Consider the following 25,267-nt stretch of genomic DNA (forward strand, 5'->3'; position numbering starts at 1 on the left):
AGTTGCAAATTTCAGGTAAAATAGGGTGATAAAATTTAATGAACGCGGACATTTCAATTGGAATCTATTTTACTGAGCTCGGTTGCCTGCTCTCCTGAGGCTCCCTGACGCAGTCAACGGAAGCGTGCTAGTCTCATTGGCTGAGGCCCTGCTGACCCTCAAAAACTTCTGAAGTTTCGTCTCTTTCGGGCCCTCACATTGAATTTAAGTCTCAGTAAGCCTCCTCATCTCTTGACAAAAGAGATATTGTAATGAAGCATTAAGTCACCAATGAAAGTGGCAAAGGGTTGCCCAACCCTCCCATCCTCCATGATCACCCCTGTTTTGTTTTATTTACGTTATGGTTCAGAACAGTTTTTATAAAAAAAGAGAAACACATACACAGTGATTTGCTTATGTTCTGCGGAATGCATTTTGGGAAGAATGAGTAGGTATGCATTACACTTTGACATTTGGGCTTCTAGAATTATATGAGTTTGTTTATAAATCTTATGAGTCATCCTCAGAATGAACAGAATACTGAATTTACCTTTTAGTTTAACAAAGCCTTTAATTGTCGATTCTAATTTACCCACTTATTTAAATTAGGACTTATAAAATGTACTTTAGTATCTCCCAAGAAAATCAGAATTTCTGCGGAAATTTAAGAACTGCCTTAACACCTTCTAGAGACCTAGTGTTAGGACACAGCACCCACTTTACCCTCGAGTTCCCTTCGAAAGTGACTCAGGGACTCTTAGCCTCCCTGTCCTGGCATTTCTCCCCACAACCTCTAAAATCTCCAAACCACGATGGGATTTGAAACTATACGTTATGGGCGTTCTACAGTCAGGCAGATGTGACTGACAGCAAAGCCACGGAAATTCCCCATTTGGTCTGTCACTCGTCCAGCTCGTCACACGGTTGGCTACCAGGAGAACTGGCCATCCACTGGGACTACTGAGATGTTACCATGCTCTGCTGTCAGCCTCTGCCAGGGCGATTTATTTGCCCATGTTAGTTTTTTGTCTTTGGTGGTTTTTCTTGTCTAGTTAATCTCCAAAGATGTGTCTGCCAACTCCACACTAGAATTCTTTTCCAATTATAATACCCTTATATTAATATTTATTAGACTTGTTCCAAGAGAACTGAGAAATTTGAGTTCTATTTTTTTTTCTTAAAAACAACATACTGCCACATGCTGGCAACACCATAGCAGCTGACAGGAAGTAATGGCCGAGAAAAAGGTTATCTTCTCCTCTCTGCTCCTCCAAGTGCTTACGCCTAAGTGCTATTTAGGTGACAAAAGCAAAATCAAATACGTGCCCTCCACTCCCAAAACATTTCCCAAAAATAAATAAAATCCTTTAAGTGGCAGGTTCCAGACTATTTTAAAAGCTATCTGGGAGAGAAATTAAATGTAATTATGGGTCATCTGAAAAACAACGCGTTTATAATGTCATTTAATATCCTTCATGGGCACAGCTTCTGGAATGTCTTAGAGAAAAATATATTACTTTTTAAAAAACCATAAAACCACTTTTTAATTAAACAAATAATTCATTCCTAGTGAAAATACTGATACTGAATGAAGTGGCCAGAAGTATTTGTGATATTTAGATCATAAATGCTACAGTTAAAATGCTTCCTTTTTCCTCTTAAAGTAAGCAATTGTTACTCATATGTAGCCCATATAATCAATTTAATTATTGCCACATTGGGACATTGTCATTATATTTAGTAGTTATCCAAAGATGTAACAATGCCTTTAGCATAATCTGACCACATCTGACCTTAAAATCACAGTTGCCCATGAAAGGGAGGGAGAGTAAGAGAGAAGGAGAGACCAAAGCTGGAGAGGGGCGGAGAAGGAGGGGAGAAGGGGCTCCAAGAGGGCAGGGGCATTTCCTTTCTCCCCAGGGGGTTGCACCAACCACGTCTGGTACACAGTAGATGCAAGCCAATCGTCAGCGTGGGGAATCAGCATTTACAGAGGTGCTGCCAGGCACAGAAGTTTGCACACTTCTTATTCAAGTTAACCCTCTCCTATGAAGTTAGTGTTATTATTGTCCCCAATTTATAGATAGGGTTATTGCCTCAAAGTGACTTAAAGACAGCCTAGTAAAAGAGGAAAATGAAAAAGAAAAATTATGTTCATAATCATCTAGTTTTATCTCATTTAAAACAAAATGAAGAGTGAGATGACTGTAAGTTTACATGAGAGAAGGGTCATGTATGTTTTCCAGAAGGCTCCTCTTTTTAGTGACTGTCTTAAGTAGCACGTTGAAGCTTTTCTTCACTGATATTCTTTCAGTGTGATTTGCATTCTCGGAAATCACAGAACAACACTGGGAAAAAGCAAGTAATCAATGAGAAGTAGTTTGGTAATTTTTCAATGAAAACAGAAAGCAACAGCAGCACCTACCACCATCAGCCATCACTAGCAAGGTGTCAATCACTGAGTACTTTTCAACTAAATTGAAAAAAAACCAATTACCTTGTATACAATTTAAAATGTTTTAGCTGATCTCCAGAGCATTAAAGACAGGATCTGTCTGTTCAGTGTACCTCAAGCCCATACACAAATGAGGCTCTTCCTGCACCACACATTTCTAGTCAAAGACAATATTTTGTTTTTAAGAAGAGTAGCACCCACAATATAACTGCAAATGAATGTCACATCACACACACACACACACACACACACACACGCATGCACATGAAATGAAGGCAGACAATGTTAAGCTTCAGTGAAGAATCTTGGGAATTCCCAGCTGCATTATGCAAATCACCTCCAAATATGTTCCATTCCATTGTGTGTGATTCCCAGAAGACTGAAAAAGCTGTGCTCTCTGCCACCTACCTACCCCCTTTACCATTTTAACCTCTTCCATTTCCACTACTTGCACTCCTGCCGCGTTGCTCACTCCTTGACCTTGTGTTTCAATACATTCACAGAGGAAGGCCAGAGAGGGCTGGAGAGGAGAAGGGAGTGAGGTGTGTGTGTGCACAGGAATGACAGAACTTGGAAATTGCCCCCCAGATTTTTAAACAGAAAATAAACTCTGGGACAGAGATGGCTGTTTTCCTAATAGGCAGCCCTTCAAGAGAGCCGGGAATAAACAGTACACTGATATGGTGGCCTTTACTTGCTCACTTAGTCAACAGAGATTTACTGAGTCCCTACTATGGTGAGGCTCTGAGCTGGGTGGTGGGTATTTGGGAAAATGAAAGACCCAAGAGTTGCTTCATAGGTAGGATAGGGAATTACAACCCATCATATGGTAAAGTTTTATTTTAAAACCTAAACCCCTTAGCTAAGTGAATTCGGGGATTTAACAAACATTTATTCTGTTTTATTGATTATTTTCCTCTTGAAATATTCTTGGCTAAGCTTTATGGCACTATGCTCTCCTGAAATTATTTTCCTTACATCTTAGACTTTGCAGGATTTTTATCCTTAGCCTGCCATTTACGTGTTGGTGTTCACTGGAGTCTTCGTCAGTTTGTTCTGCATATTTCCCTGGGAGTTCTCCTTGCTCCTCTGACTTGTGGTATCATGTATATGATGTGGAAACCAGATCTAAGGACACCAGATGCAGTATGTCCAGTTCAAACTCTTCTCAGCTCATATATAAACCCCCCTCTCAACACTGACACCTGATGTTTCAAGACACCCAAACTCAAAATATAAATTGAACTAATCCACTTCTCCTTATTTTACCAAATAACAACCATCCTTGAAGTTTCCCAATCAAGAAACCTAACAGTCATTCTTAACCCCTTCCTTTTTACTCCCTAACAACCAATCTCAATGTTCTGTAGATGTTTATACCCTAACACACCTTAAGAAGTCACCCACTCATCTTCACGCTCTTTGCTACTACTCAGTCCAGGTCACTATCAGTCCATGTGAACCTTCTCACAAATATCTGCACAGTCGGTCCTCCTGATTTCAATCTCGCCTGCCCCCGCCCCGGATTTTACAGCCAGTCATACATTCAAAATGAAAATGCGATCACATTTTACCCTTGTTTCAAACCCTTCCCTCTTCTCCCATACACTAAAGGTGAAAGCCTGACTCCTTTAGGGGTCCTTCAGACCTCTGCTTACCCTCCCAACTCCTATCCTGCCTCTGTTCCCGCAGTTACTACATTCCACCACCCACAACTTTCCTCAGGTCCTTAAACATGATACTGATGCTCTCTTCCACCTGAAGCCTTACCATAGCCGTGACATTGCCTAAAGCTTTGGTCTTCACTCCAAACTCATCAATGCTAACTCCTGGTTATCATTTAAACATTGGCTTCCTTTGGAAAGCCGACTTGGATTACCCCTCTACCCCAGCTCACCCTTCTCACCTTAACTCCCTACACATACACCCAACCTACCATTATCTCCACCAAACAAAGACAGATCTTCTCATTATATGTTCCCTCGGTGACTTATAATAACCCTCTAGTAGCATTTTAAAAATATTTTATTATAAACTCCTACTTAGCATTCTTTCCCACTAATTGTAGTGTAAAAGACAAGAAGCTTTCCAGCGTAAGCATCTTGTCTTGGTATCTGTAGGACCTAGCACAGTGCCTCGCACAGAGCTGGTGCTCAATAAATATTTGTTCAATGAGTATATGGAGCATTGTTTAGTTACAGGGAACTGGAAAGGGCTTAGAGATCAACACCCATTACCCCTAAGGAGGATAACATTCAGTGCAGAATGTCTGTTACACATAATTATATGATGATAATGAGTAAATAAAATCGACTCCAATTTGGATACATGGGGATTTGCTAGCACTGTAAATTGGAATTAAATATTTAGCTCTCCCTTCTGGGATAATCTAATCCACACTAAACACTTCTGGAAGATGGTTTTATGATTTCACATTACAGATGAGAAAATAGGCACAGCAAAGTTAATTGAGTTACCCAAGGTTACCCAGTGAATCAGAAGCAGAGACAAGACTTAAAACTCACAGTTGTCAATCTCCAGTCCTTGGGGCTATCATTTTTTAAAAAATTGCTATGTCTTTTTTCTCTACAAAGTTCTATTGTGGGACTGCAGAATTTCAACCGACAAATTTTAATAGATTTCTCAAACTATCACCTGTGCTATTGATACTTGGATGTGGAAAGTCAGGAATGCTGGCACCTTTTGATAGGTTTTCCTCTAGTCTGTAGCATGAAAGGTTTCCTGTGATGTTTCTCCATGCTCTTGTGAATGCAGAGAAGTTCCTTCTTCAGTCTTAACAGAATGTCAGTCTTAGGCACTAGCTGCCTTTACCAAGTGCCAACATTGAACTTTCCTGCCATTGGACATCATGTTGGATGATGCCCTACATTTAAAATGCACATAGTTAGTTGGCTGGCATGTTCTATTGCACTCGGTGGACATTTTGGTAGAAAATGCTGCCAGTACTTAATAAATATTTGAGAAGCATCATAGGCTATTAAATTTAACAGGATTACTGTTCCAACATTCATATTGTGAGAGAAATAAACACAAAAAGGTTTGTGCTGCCATTTCAAGAGGCCAGATATGTACTAGGTACTCAATAAGGATGTTGATATGTGGTGTTCGGGGGCCAATGGCAAACATGATGCATAACCAAAATGTCTCAGAAAGCCTTCATTACCTTCCCAGTATGCACATTTAGTGTGCATAAAAGCTTTGCTTTTTTATAACAACAGCTGTGCTGATAACAGTTTCTCTGAGATATACAGGGTGAGTATGCACTTGAGATTTTCCTAGCCCCAAACTAGACCAAACAAAGCTCCTTCTTTTATACCTGAATAGAGCACAAGATGTTGAAGAATTTAATCCGTACAAAACTGTGGCTAACAACAAGCCAATTTCGTTAGATATGTAGATCTTCTTGATTATTTTCAGATCGATTATACAATTTTCGCTTAACAGCTACAGCATCGCAGAGAAGAATCCCTAATTACAGACCATTTCCCTTGCTCTCTGGGCTTTGCCTAACCCATCCTTCATTTGCCAGAGGAAATAACTTTACCCCTAAAGCATTCAAGCCACTTATGACATCACTCCCCGTCCTGTCTCGTATCTCCAGGCCCAAGGAGAACTTTAAATGTCCAAAGTATTTTCTGTTCTTAATCTGCCATGTTGACTCAAAGTGAATTGCTGCTGTCATGTGAGTGTAGCTGATTATGTTTCCCCTAATAAAGACAGACACTTGAGTTACCCATTTGTAAGTCAGCCCAAGGTAAAAGAAAGAGAACTTCTTGTCAAATGCCAAGTTAATATCAATTGCTCGTTCCTTGAAAATGTCAATTAAAACTCTAGTGTAACTTTTCAAACTCAATTTCCCAATTCAGGAAATGTGGATAAATGCATAGTGAACTGAGAGCCTTAGACAGGGGAAGTCTAAGGTCCATATATGTGTTAATATTCTGGGTTGGTCACTGGTAGATGACATTCATGGAGTCGGAACACTTTTAACTTTCACCTGAGTATGTAGAAGCCATGAATCCATCCTCATTCATCAGCCCTGTTTTGGGGGAAATGACATCGCAAAGATGTTGCTTTCATTTCCTAATGCTACAGCTCCTATGAAGTTACACCAAGGAATAAAGGTTCCTTTCACGAGCAGCGTGAAGGCTGAGTCGGCTTCTTGCTTTAGGAGATTATAAATGCTCTTAAACACTTCTACAGGAAGCAAAGTCCAACGTGGGCTTTAAAGTTCTGATGTATATTTTTACTCCATTTGCCACAGTGGTCTGAATGGGGCAATATTAAAGCCCGACGGAGCAAAAAAAAAATGTTTTTATCCCCAGGGTACCTGCCCCACAGCAGAAGTTAGTTTACCTGCAGAGACTCCATTTCTTCATCTTTTCGGTGGCTCTCCTCCAGCAGATCTATAATAAGAAAGTAAAACAGCCATCAAAATATGATGTAAAAATTGGTTGCATCTTATTATCAAACCCAATTCAGCCAGTGGCTTGTATAAACCATTGCCAGGAAATAGAATTCGTTGTCAAGTGTGAGAAGCACTGTGAACGAAACGCCCCTCGCCCCAATGGATGAGATGTGGCAGAGCGCGGGGCCCTGGGAAACCCTGGGAGGTCCTAGCTCTGGTGGAGATACCGGAGAAGGAGACCAGGTTCATCACAAATCCGAAATCACACCAGCATTTTAGAAACTGGGTCCAGTGCTTGTATAACTCAACAGTAACACAAAGTTTTCCTTAAAAAAAAAAAGTTTTTTCTTTTGAAAGAAAAATTAGAAACAAACCATTTGCTCTTAAATTCCCAAGCCAAGTTCCACCTCCAGAGTCAGTTTTTATAACCATATTAAAATACCCTGGAATAATGGGTGTTATTAATGGAAGTAGAACACCACCTTAACTGTGAAGTCACATTAATTATCATTTCACACTGAAAGGGTGGGAAGCGTTGAAGCTGCACCCGACCAAGGGTTTGGCACCATCTCAGAGAGCTCAGTGGCTGGACGGGGAGGCAGTCAGCTGAAGAGAGCTCTGCCTAAATGCCTGCGCACAGCCACGCTGTCTTGGTGCCCTCCATTAATTTACGAACTTGTTGTAAAAATATATATGCATATATTTGGCAAGTAGGATTTTCTGCCTGCAGCTATACCACCCGGTGCTATGATCTTATTAGATCTCACAAACCTAGAGAGGGCTGGGCTGAGTCAGAACTTGGATGACAACTGGCAATAAACACCTACCGCAGCGCACATTAATATTAGCATTTGCCTTCCTCTGTGATGGATATAGCTTACAAGGGGCCGTGCTGCATAAAAGGAAAATATAACTTACAGAAATTATATATATATACATCCCAGAAAGGCAAATGCAAATGTGTTTAGTAAGGGTTATACTAGATGCAGCAGGAAGCAATAATATAGTGGAAAGCCAAGTCACGCTGGTATATCTCGCAGCTGGGCGGGCAATACACTGAAACTTCAGGAGACCTAGCGGATGATATAATGGATGGTGATGGCACCTTGAGACTGGGTGGCAAGCAAGCCTCTCAAGACAAAATGCACTGGGGTTAAGGATTAGAGGTAGTTTTGCTCTGTATCTCAGAGGGGAGCTGAATTCTGCTCCCACACCTCTCATAATCAGTTATAATCAAGTTAAAGGAGCATGCATGGAAATGCATCAGAGTGGATTTTTAAAGAGTTTTTTGGTGGGCATATAAGGTTCTTTAGCTGTATGGTGCAGAAACCAAAGTGAATGTGGTAGATTAAGCGCCCTCAATCATTCTCCTTGTGTCCTTACTCATTCGCATTGTGACATTGTAGCTACTTCCATGAAGGGGCCACAAGCACTACTTTCCACATCTTGCATCTGGGCTGCTTCCTGACTTGATTTTGTAAGCAGGATACAGCAAAAGCAACTTTGTATAAATCTGCATTGAGGGTTCAAGAGGTCACACATTTTCATTTTTCCACTTCGAGCTCTGTCACTACCATCTGAATGAACCCAGCTTGCAGAGATGACAAGAGACACATGGTCCAGGACTCTTCCCACCCCTGACACCCTGCAGGTTGCCCCCACTGGCAGCCAGCAAATGCCCAGGAGCAGAGATGCCCAGCTGAACTGAAGATGACCACAGATGACACAAGTGGGAGTCCAGCTGAGCCCAGTGCCAACTCCAACTCCAACTCACAGAATCAAGACCTAAATAAATGGAATTTGGAGGTAGTTTGGTGCCTACTGCTTGCTAACTGATAGCAACCAGTTACTAACTGAACAGAAAGCCTTTGGAATCAATGAGAAGGCTATAGGAGTAATGAACAGAGATGTGGGGGGAAAGGATCCAGGCTTGGGAGAGAATGACAACTGGGTCTGGGTGGATAGGGATGCAGAGGGTGTGAACTAATGGGCACTTTATCCTGGGTGCCTCTAATCTTTGTGTCACTCCACTCAAGGTGAAATTCCGTAAAGAGAAGAGCTAATGAGCCTAGCTTAGGTCTTGTGCCTACTGCTTGGCTAGGGGAAAGCACGGAGTGCTTTCACTGATAATCCCCAAAGGATTGGATAAAGGATAGAAGGAACAGTTGCCAAAGCAAAATCAGGGTGCTCTTAACAGAAGAAGGCAGAGTGGACAGGCCAAAGCAATAGATGCCGGCTCCAACTGATTTCAGTAAATTATGTCCTCAACACACCTCTCTTCAATGTTTGTAAGATCACTGTTCTGTTCCTACGTGATTTAGCCATTTTGCTACACAACCTAAGGATATCAGGGGGTTCTCAGAGCTGGGCTCCTTGTAATGACTACACTGTTTAATGGTACAGTGGAATCGTATAATTGGATGGTGGAGTCCATCAACCATTAAAGGAAACTGATCCCGTTCCTCCAGAGTCAACTTGGTATGGCAAACATCACACACACCTTAGCTAAAACTTACTGGACAAATAATGAATAATGGATCACTTATATAGCCCAAATCAACTCACACAGCTGATAAAATATAGATGTAAGTTTACCTACAGAATTTCGTAGTAGAGTTACTGCAATTAAAAATTAGGTTCCCAGTTTTCTCCAGGTACGTAAAGGTCATGTTGGTCTTCCAACAAAGCTGACACTAGTAACAATGCTTGATTTTGGATGGCTGAACAAACACAGCTACAAGAGAATTCTTACAATTGGTGTTTAAAATATAGAACCCCCCCTCCTGTTCAGCTCCGCCAGCTGTCATCCCAGCTTATGTCAAGAGTAGGCATGGACATCTTGTGTTTCTGTGTTTCTCTGTGCCACATCCCTTCCCTGTGAGAACTTCCTGTCCCTTTCGTGCATGAGATTCCTGTGAAACATTCAAACAAGGGGCCCAATGAACCTCTTCTGCCACAAAAGTGGGTCATGACCCAGGCTGGCCAGTCAGAACACCTTACCTCCTACAGCATATAAACTAAGCAACGCCAGCAGAATTCCTTTGGAAACTGAGAGAGAATCCCTCTCCTCCTGAAGCTACTAGTTTATAGTAGCCTGTATTTTCTATGATGTAAAAGAAGCGTGTACAATAGTGAAGCTGGCAAAGAAGAAAGCAGAGCCAGGAGACAGAGAGAACTGGCTGAGGACAGATCACTCCTGCCTGAAGCATACCTAACTCCTGGACTTGTAACACATTACTTTCTTTTACTTAAATTAGCTTTACTTGGATTGCTGTCATTTTTAAACATTTCTGGAGATGTGGTAATATTGAACCTTTTTCTCTGTTCAGAGACTTGGAGAACTTAGAGTGAGCAAGAACTTTCTATTCTGTAGTGAAACGTTTCATTCTACCATAAACAGAGGGAGACATGAGGCTCAAAGGTGGCCAATGGTTTGCCTGAGATTACCTGGATAGTGCTAGAGCCACGGCTAGAGCTCAGCTCCTCTACTTCCTGCTCCATCTACAATGCCATGTTCTCATTTGTACCGCTCAGGACTTAATTGTACCCTTTTCCGTACTCTCATTCTAAAAAATGCACACGTTTTTGTTTCTATCACTTCCTTCAGGAGTTCTCTGATGTCATCTACCCTTCTTACCTACTATTTCTCTAGCACTGCTACTTGCTTGCATCCCCCAAATTTCCTCTCCTGTCTATATCACTGCTCTGTGCAATTGCTCACTTCCTAGGTGCACTGTTCAAGTACATGCATTAGGAATGACAAACAAAGTTATTAACTTTGTTTAGCTGATGAAATATGACTATTGGGCACTGCTGAGAAGCGACTACTCTACTGCAAATGGACACGAGATGAGAGAATATGGATGGAACCTCTAGGAAGCTGAAGTGACCTAATGCTTTGACAAAAAGTGAGTGTGGTTAGTGGTTGTAACAAGCAATCTTGCTGTTTGTCCCTGACCAACTTTAGAACAAATGATCGGCATGGAAAAACTAAAGGGCCACTCTGCTCCCTTGCTCACCACTGGCATGTTCATGTTTTATTGTTTTGCTTTATTATTTTCTGGTTTGCTGTTCAATACAAGCAGCAATTCAACTGCCATGCAAATTGATGTGTCGAAATGTGCTTCCATCAACATTAGTTAATGAAAGATTTTTTTGGTGAGAAGGGCAGCAGTCCTGTGTCCTTTCTTTGGACTGGCTCCAACTCTTTAAAGAGCTGATACTAACTCATTATGATACATAGTCATTAAGAAGGAAGGGGGAAATCCCATTTTAAAAAGGACACCATGAATGAGAATTGGAGAATCGATTTAGTTTGTTTTTCTTCCACTTTGCATTTCTCTGGAACACTCAGGGTAACAGATCACGACCATATTTTTGACTAAGACAGTCTTGTACCACTTCTTTGCAGTCTTTACAACTAGTGGTCTGACTGTTCAAGGAAGTTTGCCCCCTTTTTTTAAAAATGTTGATTCTGCTTCCTGGTAGCCGAGGAACCAGATAGGCTGTTGGTTAGTTGATTTACCTTTTTTTTTTTAAGATTTTATTTATTTATTTTTAGAGAGGGGAAGGGAGGGAGAAAGAGAGAGAGAGAAACATCAAGGTGTGGTTGCCTCTCACGTGGCCCCCACTGGGGACGTGGCCTGCAACCCAGGCATGTGCCCTCACTGGGAATCGAACCTGCGATGCTTTGATTTGCAGCCCGTGCTCAATCCACTGAGCTACACCAGCCAGCTTGATTTACTTTTAAAAAGATAATCATTTCCAGGTGTGCATGAGCAACACACCCATCTAGCAATTTGGCCCCTCACAGGAAAGGTTGAAGATCAAGTTTGGAAATATTTTGTTTTCCTTTAATTATTACTATTAAAAAAATCTCACCTAGGCCCTGGCTGAGTAGCTCAGTTGGTTAGAGTGTTGTCCTGATACACTAAGGTTGTGGGTTCAATCCCCAGTCAGGGCACATACAAGAAGCAACCAGTGAATGCAGAAATAGGTGGAACAACAAATTGATGTTTCTTTCTGTCACTCCCTTCCTCTCTCTCTCTCTCTCTCTCTCTCTCTCTCAATTTAATAAATATATATTTCACATATGTGAAATATATACATATATAATCATATATGATTATATATATTTATTGAAACATATTTATTGAAATTAACACACACACACACACATATTCCATACTGTAAGTCAACCCATCTGGTAACAGAGAAGAAGTCGCAGAGACAGAACTTCAAACACAGCAACATTTGCAACAACAACACTGGAGAGAGAAGCACTGGCAGCAGAATGTGGTGAATTGATGATTGCAATTTAGGGAAAAGCATTTAGTTTCTGGCTTCTGTACCTCCCTTAATAATTCAGTACTCCTGTTGAGTGTTACTCTGTGTGTCCTGACATTTAACTAAAATGACAGATAATGTAAATTCTCAAAAGAATTCAATACTTTTTAAAAAGTAAATGTGAGCTATTCTTCTGTGGGTGGTAGTTGTGTTGTATGAAGATTGATTGAATTAAACAGTGTACTACGACCCTTAAGAGGTTCTGAACAGCCCTAGCCTCCCACAGTTGTATACTAGATACTCAAGACACTCACTGCACGCTGAAGACTGGTCAGTTTCTCTTTTTCTTCCTTGGCTCCCCAGTTAGTAGAAACATTGACATTTTAAGGACAGAAGGGACTGTGGGGATCAAGGTTTTTACATTTCTTTAAAAGAAGTAGAATTTTGTCTTATAAGTAACATCATACACACTTTCACATGTATATAATAAACACGTAATTTAGAAAGTTGAAAGGAAGCTGCTTTGGTGGAAGCAAAAGAGCAGGGTGTGCGGCCCAGCCTGGCGGACTTCCCTCCGACCCTGGGCTCAACCCTGTGGTGTCATGGTGGGGCCACAAGACTCCAAAGTATGCTGACTGAAAATCACTGATCTAATCCAACCTCCTCTCATTTTATAGATGAGGACTGAGCTCTGGTAGGTCAAAAGTCACTGTCAATGCCACCCAGTGAACAGAAGTGCACGAACCTGAGCCTAGGGTTTCTAAACTGGACAGGTGTCAATACATTTTACATAACACTGATGCCCCTTCTTTGCCTTTTAATATTTGTATTGAAGTGACGTCGTAGTCCAACCTCTTCATTGATGGGTATACGTTTCTGATGCCTCCTCAAACCTAAAGGAAATGCTGCTGAAGCACTTATGTAACATCGGCCATCTGTGAGAAGTTACTGGCTGCCATCATGAAGTGCCTCAACTCTGGGAGACAACATCAAAAGACGTGGCTCTGATCGCCCTGGGTAGAGCGTCCTCCAAATATGCCAAGGTTGCAGAGAGGGCCGGGACACATACAGGAATCAACCAAAGGATACACAAGTATGTGCAACAACAAATCAATGTCTCTCTCGCTCTCTTTCCCCTTCCTTTCTGGCTCTAAAACCAGTTGGTTTTGATGAAAAGCAAATATTTAGACACTTGAAAAGGCAGTTGTTTTTGGCAAGCTGTATTCAATACACAACATACAGAATATCTCTCTCTCTCACACACACTCACAAACCTCAAAAGTTTTCTTTAAATGAATGACAGTTGAGCAGTCCCTCATCTTAATGTGATATTTGTCAATACATTTTCTTCCTATTCTATTACACTACTAAAAGTAAATAAAATAAGTGAATAATAATGACTCTACATTAGCCAAAATACCTAAAAAATAATCAAATGTATTGGTTTTAAATTAATATATGTAAACCACTTAAAACAGTGTCTGGTGCATAGTAAGAATTATATATGTCAGTTTTTATTATTGTTTTTCAAAAACTACCCTTCAGTATTCCTGCTAAAATAAGGAAAATGTGTGAAAAAAATAATCATTTGCATGTTTAAACACATAAGCAAAGAAGCCTTCCAGTGTACTGCTCTTACACCCCATCTGGGATTGGTAGCCACACTTTTAGAACTCTGCCATGTCTACTGCCACCCACTGGTAATCTCTGGACACACCACAATGAGTTAAGAGTTTTCCCATCCGGCCTGACCACAGGAAACACACAGGTTAAAATGAAGAACAACATTGAAAAGTATGGCTATCCTCTGTGGTTTGTCTCAGACGCTGAAACAACATGCTGGTCTACGGATGGAGCCCACATGACCCAACAAATGAAAGGGTTCTGATCCGCTGTCTGTCTCTGGGGTGTGTGGTGAAACATCCAAATACAGGTACTCATATTTTACTTGATGTCAGTTCATGTCTGCTGAAACTTTCCATCTTGTCAACTCTAGAGATTTAAAACCTTATCTCCACAAAACTGCTAATCTATAGAAAACAACACAGCAATCAACCCCATTTCACCTCCATCTTGGCTCTGGCACGGAGAAACACCAAGATACAGAACAAAGGTTCTTACTTGGCCAAATATTACAAGTTTTGTCATTTCTACTAGCAACAACAGCAGAGAAAATAAGAACAGACTCACTAGAAACTAGCCACTGTCCTAAACTGGCTTAAGGGCTATCTTGGTCGAAGGACCACACGAGACAGCTGGCAAAATGAACAAGAGAAGTTTATGATGTACTATAAACACCACTTCTAAAAGAAGTTTCAAATGCTCAAATGAGGCATAAAATCATGTTTCTTCCTACATACACTATATCTTATTGTGCTCATCTGAGAGAAAGTTTGGCTTTTATTTAAATTCTTTAGGCTAGAAGGTAATTTATCATGAACTTTGTTTTGGTTCAGGACTCATAAGGTGCAAGTATGTAAGTGTTTTCGGTCCTATAGAAATCCTGCATATTTGACTTATTCTTCAATTATGTCCTGTTCATGGACACCACAAAAGTTTGTGCTGGTTTCCTGATGTGCCTGCTCTTATAGCAGACCTAGGTTTCTGAGACCTTCCAGACTCTCTAGGCCTACCCTAGATCTACTCTAAATGCGTTAGAGACAACATTCTGAAAACCAAACACGAAGAACAAGTCTTAAAAGCAGTGAGAGAAAAACACACCTTAGGTACAGGGGAAAACAATTCAAATGCTAGAAAATTTCTCACTAGAAACCACAGAGGCCATAACACATTTTTTAATGCTGAAAGAAACAAATCAACAATTCAAAACCCTGCACACAGTGAAAATATCCTTCAACAAGGAAGATGAAGTCAACACATTTTCAGAAAAAATTAAAAATAAAAAAAAAATTTTAAATAAAAATGACTACAAAATTTCTCCAAAATAAAGAAGAAACAATAAAAAAACATCTTAAATGACTAGGAATAAAAAATATGAAGAAATCCAAATGATTTCCCTCTCCTATGCAGTTTTAAAACTGTTTAATGATTAAAGCAAAAATATTTAACACTATTTGATGTGTTTTTTACATGTATATAGAAGAAATGTCTAAGAATTATATTTTAACATGAAAGGAGAAAGTTTCTACACTTCAAACTGGTAAATGACAATAGCAGCAGACTGTGATAGCTATCTATCTATAATCTAGTGGTTAGAATGACCACTAAAAAATCTACCCAAAGAGATGTGCTTAAAAACACAATTGTTAAATCAAAATGGAATTCTAAAAATTGCTCAAATAACCCACAGGAAGGCAGAAAAAGAAACAGAGAAGTTTTTTGTAAATGCACAGAAAACAAACAAAACTAGCAAACTTAAATCCCAACATATTAATAATTACAATATATAAAAACAGTCTAAGTACATCAATTAAAAGAAATTGGCAGAGTGGATTAATGACCACTATGCCATTAATTCATGACATGACCCATGGACCCACCTATATGCTGTTTATAAGAAGTTCACTTTAAATATAATGATATAGGCAGGATAAAAGTAAAAAATGGAAAAAAATACACCCAGAAAACATTAATGAAAAACTACTGAAATGATTTTGTTAATATGAGATAAAGTAGATTTCAGCACAAAGAAAATTGTCCAAAACAGAAAGGAACATTATATAATGATTTATAAAGGCTAATCTACCAGAAGAAGTAACAATGCTATATATGTAAGTACTTAAGAAAAACAAAGCTGTAATACATGTGATGAAAAAAGTAATATAATTGGAAGAAAAACTAGAAAAATTCAAAATTAAAGTTAGAGATTTCAATATCACTTTCTCAACAATTGATAATACAACTAGACAGAAAATCATGGAGCATATACAGAAACATAGGTCTATAGAAGGAGAGCCTCTAAACAGTTAGAAACTAAACACTTCTAAATAATCCATGGGTCAAAGAGAATGTCTCAAGGCAGAGAAAAAAATCATAACTGAGTAAAATTGAAAACAGAACATATTCGAGATTTTAGGACACTGCCAAAGCAGTGCTGAGAGGGAACTGTATAGAATACTCTATGATCCCACCTCAAGAAAGTAAAAAAAAAGAAAAAGTAAGAAAAAGTAAATGCCAAGCAACAGAAAAAGAAATAATAAAGATAAGAACAGAAATCAATGACATTGAGAACAAGAAAACAATAGAGAAAAATCAATGAAACAAATAGCTGAGAGACAGAGAGAGAACAGACACAAATCACCAACAAATTGTCAGCATCAGGAATGAAACAGTGGTATTACTACAAATCCTGTAAATATCAAAAGGATATTTAAGGAAGGCTATGAGCAACATACCAATTTGACAACTTAGATGAAATGTACCACTTCTATAGAAAACACGAACTACTATGATATACCCAGTATAAAACATATGATTTACAAAGTCTTGTAACTATTAAGGAAATTGGATTTGTAATTTTAGAACTCCTAGGGAAAAAATAATCTCCAGGCCTGGGGGTTTTACTAGTGAATTCTACCAAATGTTTATAGAAGAAAATTAATTTTACACAACCTCTTCCAGAAAACAGAATAAAAAGGAGTAATTCCCAATTCATTTTATCAAGCTAGTATCAACATGCTACCAAAACTATACAGTTTAAAAAAAAGAAAAAAAAAAACCTATAGTTCCCACTTCAACACAGTTGCAAAAATTCTTAACAAAATATCACAAAATAGAATTAGTAAAAGGAGTTATGTATCATGACCAAGTTGGGTTTATTCTAGGAATGTAAGGCTGGTTTAATATTCAAAAATCAATTAATATATCCATCATCTTAACAAGCTAAAAAATAAAAATCACAGGATCATATCAATTGATGCATAAAGAGTATTTGATAAAATTTCATTGCACATTTATGATTAAAGAAAAAACTCAGAAAAAAAGTAGTATGGAACTTTGTCAACTTGATAAAGAGTACTTACAAATCCCTACAATTAGCATTACACTTAACGGGGAGGAAAGATGAGACATTTTCCCCCTAAGATCAGAAATAAGGCAAGAACATCCTCTTGCACAATTCTTATTCACCATGGCATCGGAGGACCTAGCCAGTGCAATCAAGCAAGAAAGGAAAAGGTGTACAGCTTAGGAACAAGGAGATAAAAGTGTACCTATTTGCACATGACATGACTGTCTTCATAGAAAAATCCCAAAGAATCTATGAAAAATACAAAAAACAAACGAACAAAAGCTCCTCGAATCACTACGTGGGCTCAGCAAGGCCACAGGATACAAGTTAAACATACAAAAATGAATTATATTTCAATATATCAGGAATGAACATGTGGGGACCAAAATGTTGAAAATTATGGTACCACTCGACAAGACTTACAAGAAGAAACAAGTGTAAATTTAACCAAACATGTTTAGGATGTGTAGGCTAAAAACTACAAAACAATAGTGAGGTGTACATGGACTGGAAGATCCGTATTGTAAGGGTATCAATTCTCTCCAAATTGATATACAAGTTAGGTGCAATTTCCATCAAAAGCCCAATAATATTTTTGTAGCTAAATACAAGATTGTTCTAAATTATATTAAGAGGAAAAAGAACTGGAATAGGTAAATCAATTTTTTTAAAGAAGAATAAATGGGGAGAAAGATTGGTTTACTCAATTTCTAGACTTATTATATAACTACAGTATCAGGACTGTATGGTCTTGTCGGAGGTATATAAACACAGCTCAATGAACAGATAAAAACACAATTATAGAAATGGAGAACAAATTAGTAGCTGTCAGAGGCTAAGGATGGACTAGGGGTGGGAAGGAAGTAGGTGTGGCTTATAAAAAGCAACATGAAGGTTTTTTGTGTTGAGGGAAATTTTCTCTATCTTGATTGCATCAGTGTCAATACCCTGATTGTGATATTGTACAATAGTTTTGTAAGAGATTTTCATTAGGGGAATGGGTAAGGGAGATTACCCTTAATCTTGTTGAAGATTAAGATCTTTGTGTATAATAGGATCTCTCAGTATTATTTCTTATAACTTCATGTGAACAGAAAATTGTCCTTAAAATAAAGAGTTTAGTTTAAAAATCCAGAAAGACTTTGGATAAGATGACAGATAAAGATATTAAGAGATAACTGGCTAATTAATGACTCTTTAAATGAAACAAAAATGGCAATTGTTATAATGATTAAGATAATGTCTATAACCTTATCAAATAATAGTAATTATAATCACAATTTTTATTTCATCATAACTATATAGATATAATTACTACTATCACGAATATAAATTGTGTTGATAATTTGATGTGCTTTCTCTCAGATACTGCATTCTGAAGACTGAGATTCTATATTATTATTGCCTCCCTCTCTCCATATCTTACAAACTAGAAATTACATCCTTCCTTGTTGACTTGAATTCATGGGAATGAGTATAGTAGGATGTTGCAAAACAGTGCAGTATTTATTAAATACAAAATGGATGTTATGAGGGAAAAAGTTCTTTACTAAAACTTTCAGAGAAGCAATGAGTGACATCTTCAAGTTCTATACATACTATTTCAAAAGTGTATCCTGAAATTCTGGCTGTATTATCATGGTAGCATTTTGCTGTGTTCCTTCCCCTCCCTGTCTCTCCTATCACTCAACCATTCCACCACATATCCCTGAGTTATGAATCTAAAACAGATACGCTCGTGTCATTTTTTGCTTTGAACTGCTTACAGTATTGGATTTCATCTGCGCTGCCGTAAGTGACTGATGGATGACAGCTTCCTGGTGTGTGTATGGTCGATATTCTCGGGACAGACCTGAACTAAGTGGAAGGAGGTTCTTAAATTGACTTCGGATGCCCTCCGTGGATATAGGGGCAGGAGAGAACAGAGAAATGTGTCTAGTACTTTCCGAGCTGAGATGTCCAAACTCCTGAGGATGTCATTTATAAAGCAGCCATCTACAAATTTACTTTCAACACATCATCTTCTGTCATCACTGCAGTATTTCTTCCATTATCTGTGATGTCCTTCCTAGACTCCACTAACAAGAAAATACCCAACCATTCTTCAAACCCCAGCTTAAAACAAATAATCCTCTGTTGACTTTCCAAACCATGCCACGCCCAAATACCACTCATATTCCTACAGAAATTGCTTCTGCTTCTGTTCTCCCAAAGTACTTTGTTTGTACTTTTATTGTAGTGTTTATTCTACTATAGTTAATGGTTACCTATTTGGATCTGCTACTAGATTCAAACTCTTTGAAAAGTAATCAATTTCAGTAGCTTTAGTTCAGAATATAATATATGCAAAAGAAACATGTACTGAGTCAATACATTTTTAACAAGATAATAAAAGCTAAATTTCTTACGAATGTCCATACAGTAAACGGAGCCGTAAGAAGAGGAAACCTTTACTCCTACTTTGCTCTACTCTGGTGTCTACGTCTATACTTGATACCTGGGAAGCCAGAAAGAGCTTGCCATCCTGAACTGATACCGAAACATCACCACAGACTTCAAGAAAAGATGACAAATCAGATGATACAAAATAGGTATACACTACCAGCATTTCAAAATGACCATTCTGGGCTATAGCTACAGTTTATCTTATTGTGCTTCATATTACTCTTCCTCTATTTTATATGCTTCATATTCCTCTTTCTCTATTTTATCCCTTCTAATCTTCCTGAAATCATTAAAAGGAGTTATCCTCTGGCAAAAGTCAGAAGAATCTAGTCAGATTTGAAAACTGTCAGTTAGGGCAATCATGGCAAAACCCATACACGACAGGCCAATCAGTAATGCTCAAGTCAATGGCCAAGTGTCTACCAAGGGCATTCAAAGTCAGCACAGTTTACTCAGCATGGTGGAAAAAATACAAGAATGGGAACAGGGGACCTAAGTTCTTACTCTTCCTCTGCTATTTGTTAGCTAACAAGACTGGTAAATATAGACATGTGCTCATTCTTGGCCACGGTGATCAAACCAGTAAAATAATGGGAGTGGAGTAGATTATTATGAAGATCCATGTAGCACTGAGATTTTAAGGACTGTTCTTTGGTAGGATGCTTGCTGCACAGTCTTTAAACATTAGTTGAGCGATTCAATCTGTAGCAGTAACATTATTCAGAATTAATATGGATGGCAATCATCCCCCAAACTTTGTAGAAACCCAAACAGGTTCTCATGTAGTTTAAGTAATTTTTGTTAGGACTGTTTATAGATAATAAGGACATGGGAAAAAATTCATTCTCATTCACCTCTACTATGTATCTGTTTTCTTTTATACCCAGGGTAAATATACTTTAGATAATTTTAGGTCTTCCTTCTTAGTTTTTTTTAATTCTCACAATTACAATAATTCTTTTATTTCATCTTATTCAGAGCTCTCTTTGAAGTCCAACAAACAAATCAACAGTTTCATCTGAATACAGAGTAACAGCACAAATGGATGTTCACACAAATGGATTATACAACACAAATATTCTTATTTGTCATATCAGTTCTTTTCTTGTCAGCATCAAGGCAAAAAAAGACCAAAAATGTTCTCAAAAGACAGCTTTCCCCCAAACCAGGCACCGGATGGAAAAGGCTACTCATGAATAGGTAAGACTGGGATTTTAGTGGTTTTATTCTCTTCCTATTAACGAGACATAAAAACGTCTCATTTAAAAAGGGATTCAAAAATTACCCAATTAACTCTTAATAAAAAAATAAAAGTAAACCAAAACAGTTTCCAATGTAAGATTATAGCATGAAAAGAAAAATTTTAAATGAGTGTTTTCTTTGGCGTTATATTCAGATGGCAAATGGTCTTCATGGATAATCTCACAGGTCATTGCTTCCATTAATCAGTAAGTTTTCCTAAACATAAAAAAGCCTCAAGTAATTTTTTAATAGTGATTACAACTGCCTACTCCGTTAACAAATTGTCATATTAACATTGGCCACATTGTACTGCCTATCTTTAAAGGTTACTCATTTCATTTTCATAGATTTTAATTAACTTTTCCTTTCCCACTGGACTGACTATTTAATAGCCACAGAGGCCTCTTGCCTTTTCGTGTGTGTGGATCTGCGGCATATTGACTGAAAAAGAGGCCCAGAAAAGGCAAACAGTGTGGATCCCAAATTAGATGGTAGTGGTGACTTGCAGATACATTATTTTAAAAAGCCAGGCTCTGTGAACTCCACGGGCACGCCGGCTGGATCCATTTCTTATTGCCACAATACTTCTGGAAGTCTCCTTAAAATTCCTCTCTTCATCAGCAGCTTCTCTTATTTGCATTAGCTAGAAATGGCATATAGAATCATAACAGGCTAGAGGGAGTCTAGGCTTATAAAACAGGGAAACAAAGAAAAAGGCTCACTGTTTACATTCCCTAAATTAGGGAGTGTTATGTTTGGGAAACAGAAGGTGCTGTACTCATAACTGAAAGTAGGTCCGGCCGCCTGCTGCTACGCAAGCCAACACTCGAGAGGCAGGTGCTGATGTAAAGGAAAGCGGTTTATTCAGATGCCAGCCATCTCAAAGGCGCAGACTCATGCCACAGAGCCCACCTCCTCTCCACAGTGGAGGCAGAGGTTTCCATATAGAGGGAGACGGGAACAGAACGAGGAGATCAAGGGACAGGGTTGAGGAGCTCTCTCCGTGCAGACCAGAGCAGTCCATTCCCATAAGGCAAGTGACGGTCCCGGCGTGTGTCATCCCGCTTCGTATCATCCATCCCTGGAGTGCCCTATCTACCCAGCGTACCGGGCTGGCTCTCACCTGTCCCTCAGCAACCAGCAAAGCTTTGCGCTTGGGGGTAAAACCTTTAATGACTGCTCCCAGGGGGTCACCACCCCCTGCTTTGCTTTTAACACAGCATTTTCATACAATTTTTAAATAATAATTTTTTAAAAAAATATATCCTTATTTATCTGCTTCACCTTCCTCATTCCATGAGGGCTCTTTGGAGAATGCAAAGGGTCTCTTTGCACTTACTCATTACAGTACCTAGAATCCAGTAAAACACAATGAATACTGACTAAATGATTATATATTATAAATTTGTATTAAAAACTAATGTATTCTGGTTTTTGAGATTTGAGAGATTTCTGAACCATAATGGAGAATATTGCAGACATAACTATGCTACTGCAAAACTAAGATCACAAATTTCTCCATTAAAACCTTTATTTGCAATAAATTACATAATCAAATATCTGTTTTATGTGATTTCAAATATAATATTGTGATATTTTAAACTTGGTAAAGCATTTGGGTAAGCAAATATTATGTAATTGGGAAGGGCAAGGCATGACTCATTTTTTTTAAAGTAACCTTGTTTAGTATTTTAAGATTTACCTATAAACTGAAACTGCTTGCCTGTAACTGACTTTGAACCTTTAAAACCAAAACATTCAGTCACATGTCTTGCACTCTGAAGCATGAATACTGTGAGTTTTGTGTAAGATACGAATTTAGAGGTTGCATGGTGATAGCCGCCCTCTCCCGTGCTCCTGCCTTCCCCTGCTGGGGGAGCATCCGGCTGCCATCTTCCCACAAGCTGATGGATTTGCACTTCGCTTCATCAGGTCTCCCACGAGCCAAAAACACATTTTAGACATAATTATGGGAGCAGTCTGTGGCAGTGGAAAACCAAGTTAACTGAACCACATGGAAATAAAACCCATGTCATTGGTGTCATTACCAGTACACTCTAACCAACAGAGTTAACCTCAATGTAAATAGCAGGCAAAAATAGCACAACACTCCATCTTTGGGAGAAATCACTCCTGTGGAAAAAATGCAATAAGAAGAAAACACCTGGACTCATATTTTTCTGGACCAAAAGAGGACACAAGGATTAAATTTTTTAAATTACACATGTACGTGGGTTAAAAAAAGCAAAACCTGCTTGTTGAAAAAAAGTTTAAAGTGAAAAGTAAGCCTCATAAAAAGGAAGCCTCATGATTCCACATAAAGAAAGGTAGAGTACAGAGGAAGAAATAAGTGAATGTAAAATAAAAAACTTTTCTTTTTCTTATTCTTTTTTTATTAAAAGATTTTATTTAATTTTTAGAGAAAGGGGGAGGGAGGGAGAAAGAGAGAGAAGGAAACATCTATGTGCAAGAGAAATATCTATCAGTTGCCTCTCACACGGCCCCAACTAGGGACCTGACCTACAACCCAGGTATGTGTACTGACTGGGAATCGAACTGGAGACCTTTTGATTTTCAGGCCAATGCTGAATCCACTGAGCCACACCAGCCAGGGCAATTTTTTTTCTTATTCTTAAGTGACCTAACATTTGTTCAAAGTAATAAGAGCAATAATGTATTCAATTGTGTATGTTATGTACATATCTTGTGTGTATGTATGTATACTCATGTATGCTTATATGTAAGTGAAATGAATGACAATAATAATGTAAGGGACAAAAGGGAAGAAAAGCAGGTTACTTCATTCTTATAAGGTACTTACATTATCTGTGAAGTGGTACAGAGCTAATCAAAGTGGACTTGTGTCAATCCTAAATGCATGTTGCAACTTCTAGGGCAAACACTAAAAATGAAGTTCATTAAAAATGTAACTGATGTTCTAAGAAGAGAGAAAATAGAGTTATGTAAAATACTAAATTATAATCACAAAAGACAAAAAGAGGAACAAAGAATAGGAGGAACTAATAGAAAACAGTAACAAAAATGGTAGATATTAATCCAACTACATCAAAAATCATTTTGAATATCAATGGCCTAAAGACATACACAGACTGTCAGAGTGGATTAGAAAACACTATGCCCCACCTGTATGTTATCTATAAGGAATACCCTTTAAATATAAAGACATACACAGATTACAAGTAAGTGGAGAAAAATAAAACATGCTAAGACTAGTAAGAAAAAAATTGGGGATAGTTATACTCATTTCAGACAGAGTAGACTTCAAAGCAAGAAAGTTATTAGGAATAAAGGAGGGCATTATGTAATAAAGAAACTATTACAATCCTTAATGTGTATGTGCCAAATAAGAGAACATCAAACTACATGAGGCAGAACTGAAGAGAACTACAGGATAAACAGATGCAACTATCATGGACAGACTAAAACACCCCCTATTAAAAATGGACAGATCTAGTAGGCAGTAAAGTCTGTAAGAACATAGTTGAATGCAACATCACCAATCAACTGGACATAATTAATATCCACAGACTCCTTCTTCCAAAGCAGCAGAATACATAATTTTCTCAAGCTCACATAGAACATTCACCAACATAGACCACATTCTGTGCCATAAAACATACCTTAACAAATACAGAAGAACAGAACAATGTCTGTTCTCAGACCACAATGGAATCGAACTAAAAATCAATAATCAAAGAAAACTAAAAAAATCCCTCAATATGTGGAGATACGTGTACATAAATAACACATAAGCCAAAAAAGAAATATCAAGAGAAATTAAGAAATATTTTAAACTAAATGCAAATAAAAACACAACTTATCAAAAATTGTGGGATGCTATAAAAGCATCATTTACAGGGAAACTTCTAACATGAGATGCATATATTAGAAAAAATTAAAAATTAAAAAATCTAGTAGTCTAAGTTTCTATCTTAGGAATCTAGAAAAAAAGCAAATTAAACACAAAGTAACATAAAGAAAATAAATTATAGAATTAGAACAATGGATTGAGCTCGGGCTGTGAACCAAAGCATCACAGGTTTGATTCCCAGTTGGGGCACATGCCTGGGTTGCAGGCCATAGCCCCCAGCAACCACACATTGATGTCTCTCTCTCTCTCTTTTTCTCCCTCCCTTCCCTCTCTAAAAATAAATAAATAAAATCTTTAAAAAAAAAGGAAAGTACTTTAAAAAAATCTTTTAGGGACTTCCGGCAAGATGGAGGAATAGATGGACACACCGTACCTCCTCGTACAACCAAGATTAGAAAAACAATAATTTACAACACTAATTTACTATCAGAATAACACCCAGATCCGGCAGAGGATTTATCTGAATGGAAGTCGGGCAGCCAAGAAGCTGAAGTAGACGCGTTCATCCGGACTGGTAGGAGAAGACGAGCCGGGTGGGCGCGGGGCTGGCTTGGGTCGGCAGCGCGCGCG

The 25,267-nt window shown here is 38.4% G+C and overlaps 1 protein-coding gene across 7 annotated transcripts in view; it reads right to left on the reverse strand.

The window, feature by feature from the left end:
• The window catches only part of CEP128 (centrosomal protein 128), a 433,346-nt gene that overhangs the window by 73,573 nt on the left and 334,506 nt on the right, over positions 1 to 25,267 (reverse strand). For all 7 annotated transcript variants that reach the window (XM_036012776.1, XM_036012791.1, XM_036012780.1 and 4 more), the window contains one exon: positions 6,812 to 6,861. In XM_036012776.1, coding sequence (XP_035868669.1) covers positions 6,812 to 6,861 — 50 coding nt within the window. The remainder of the gene's footprint in view (positions 1 to 6,811; positions 6,862 to 25,267) is intronic.

Source organism: Phyllostomus discolor, chromosome 1 (genome assembly GCF_004126475.2).
Source record: "Phyllostomus discolor isolate MPI-MPIP mPhyDis1 chromosome 1, mPhyDis1.pri.v3, whole genome shotgun sequence".
Taxonomy (NCBI): Eukaryota; Metazoa; Chordata; class Mammalia; order Chiroptera; family Phyllostomidae; genus Phyllostomus; species Phyllostomus discolor.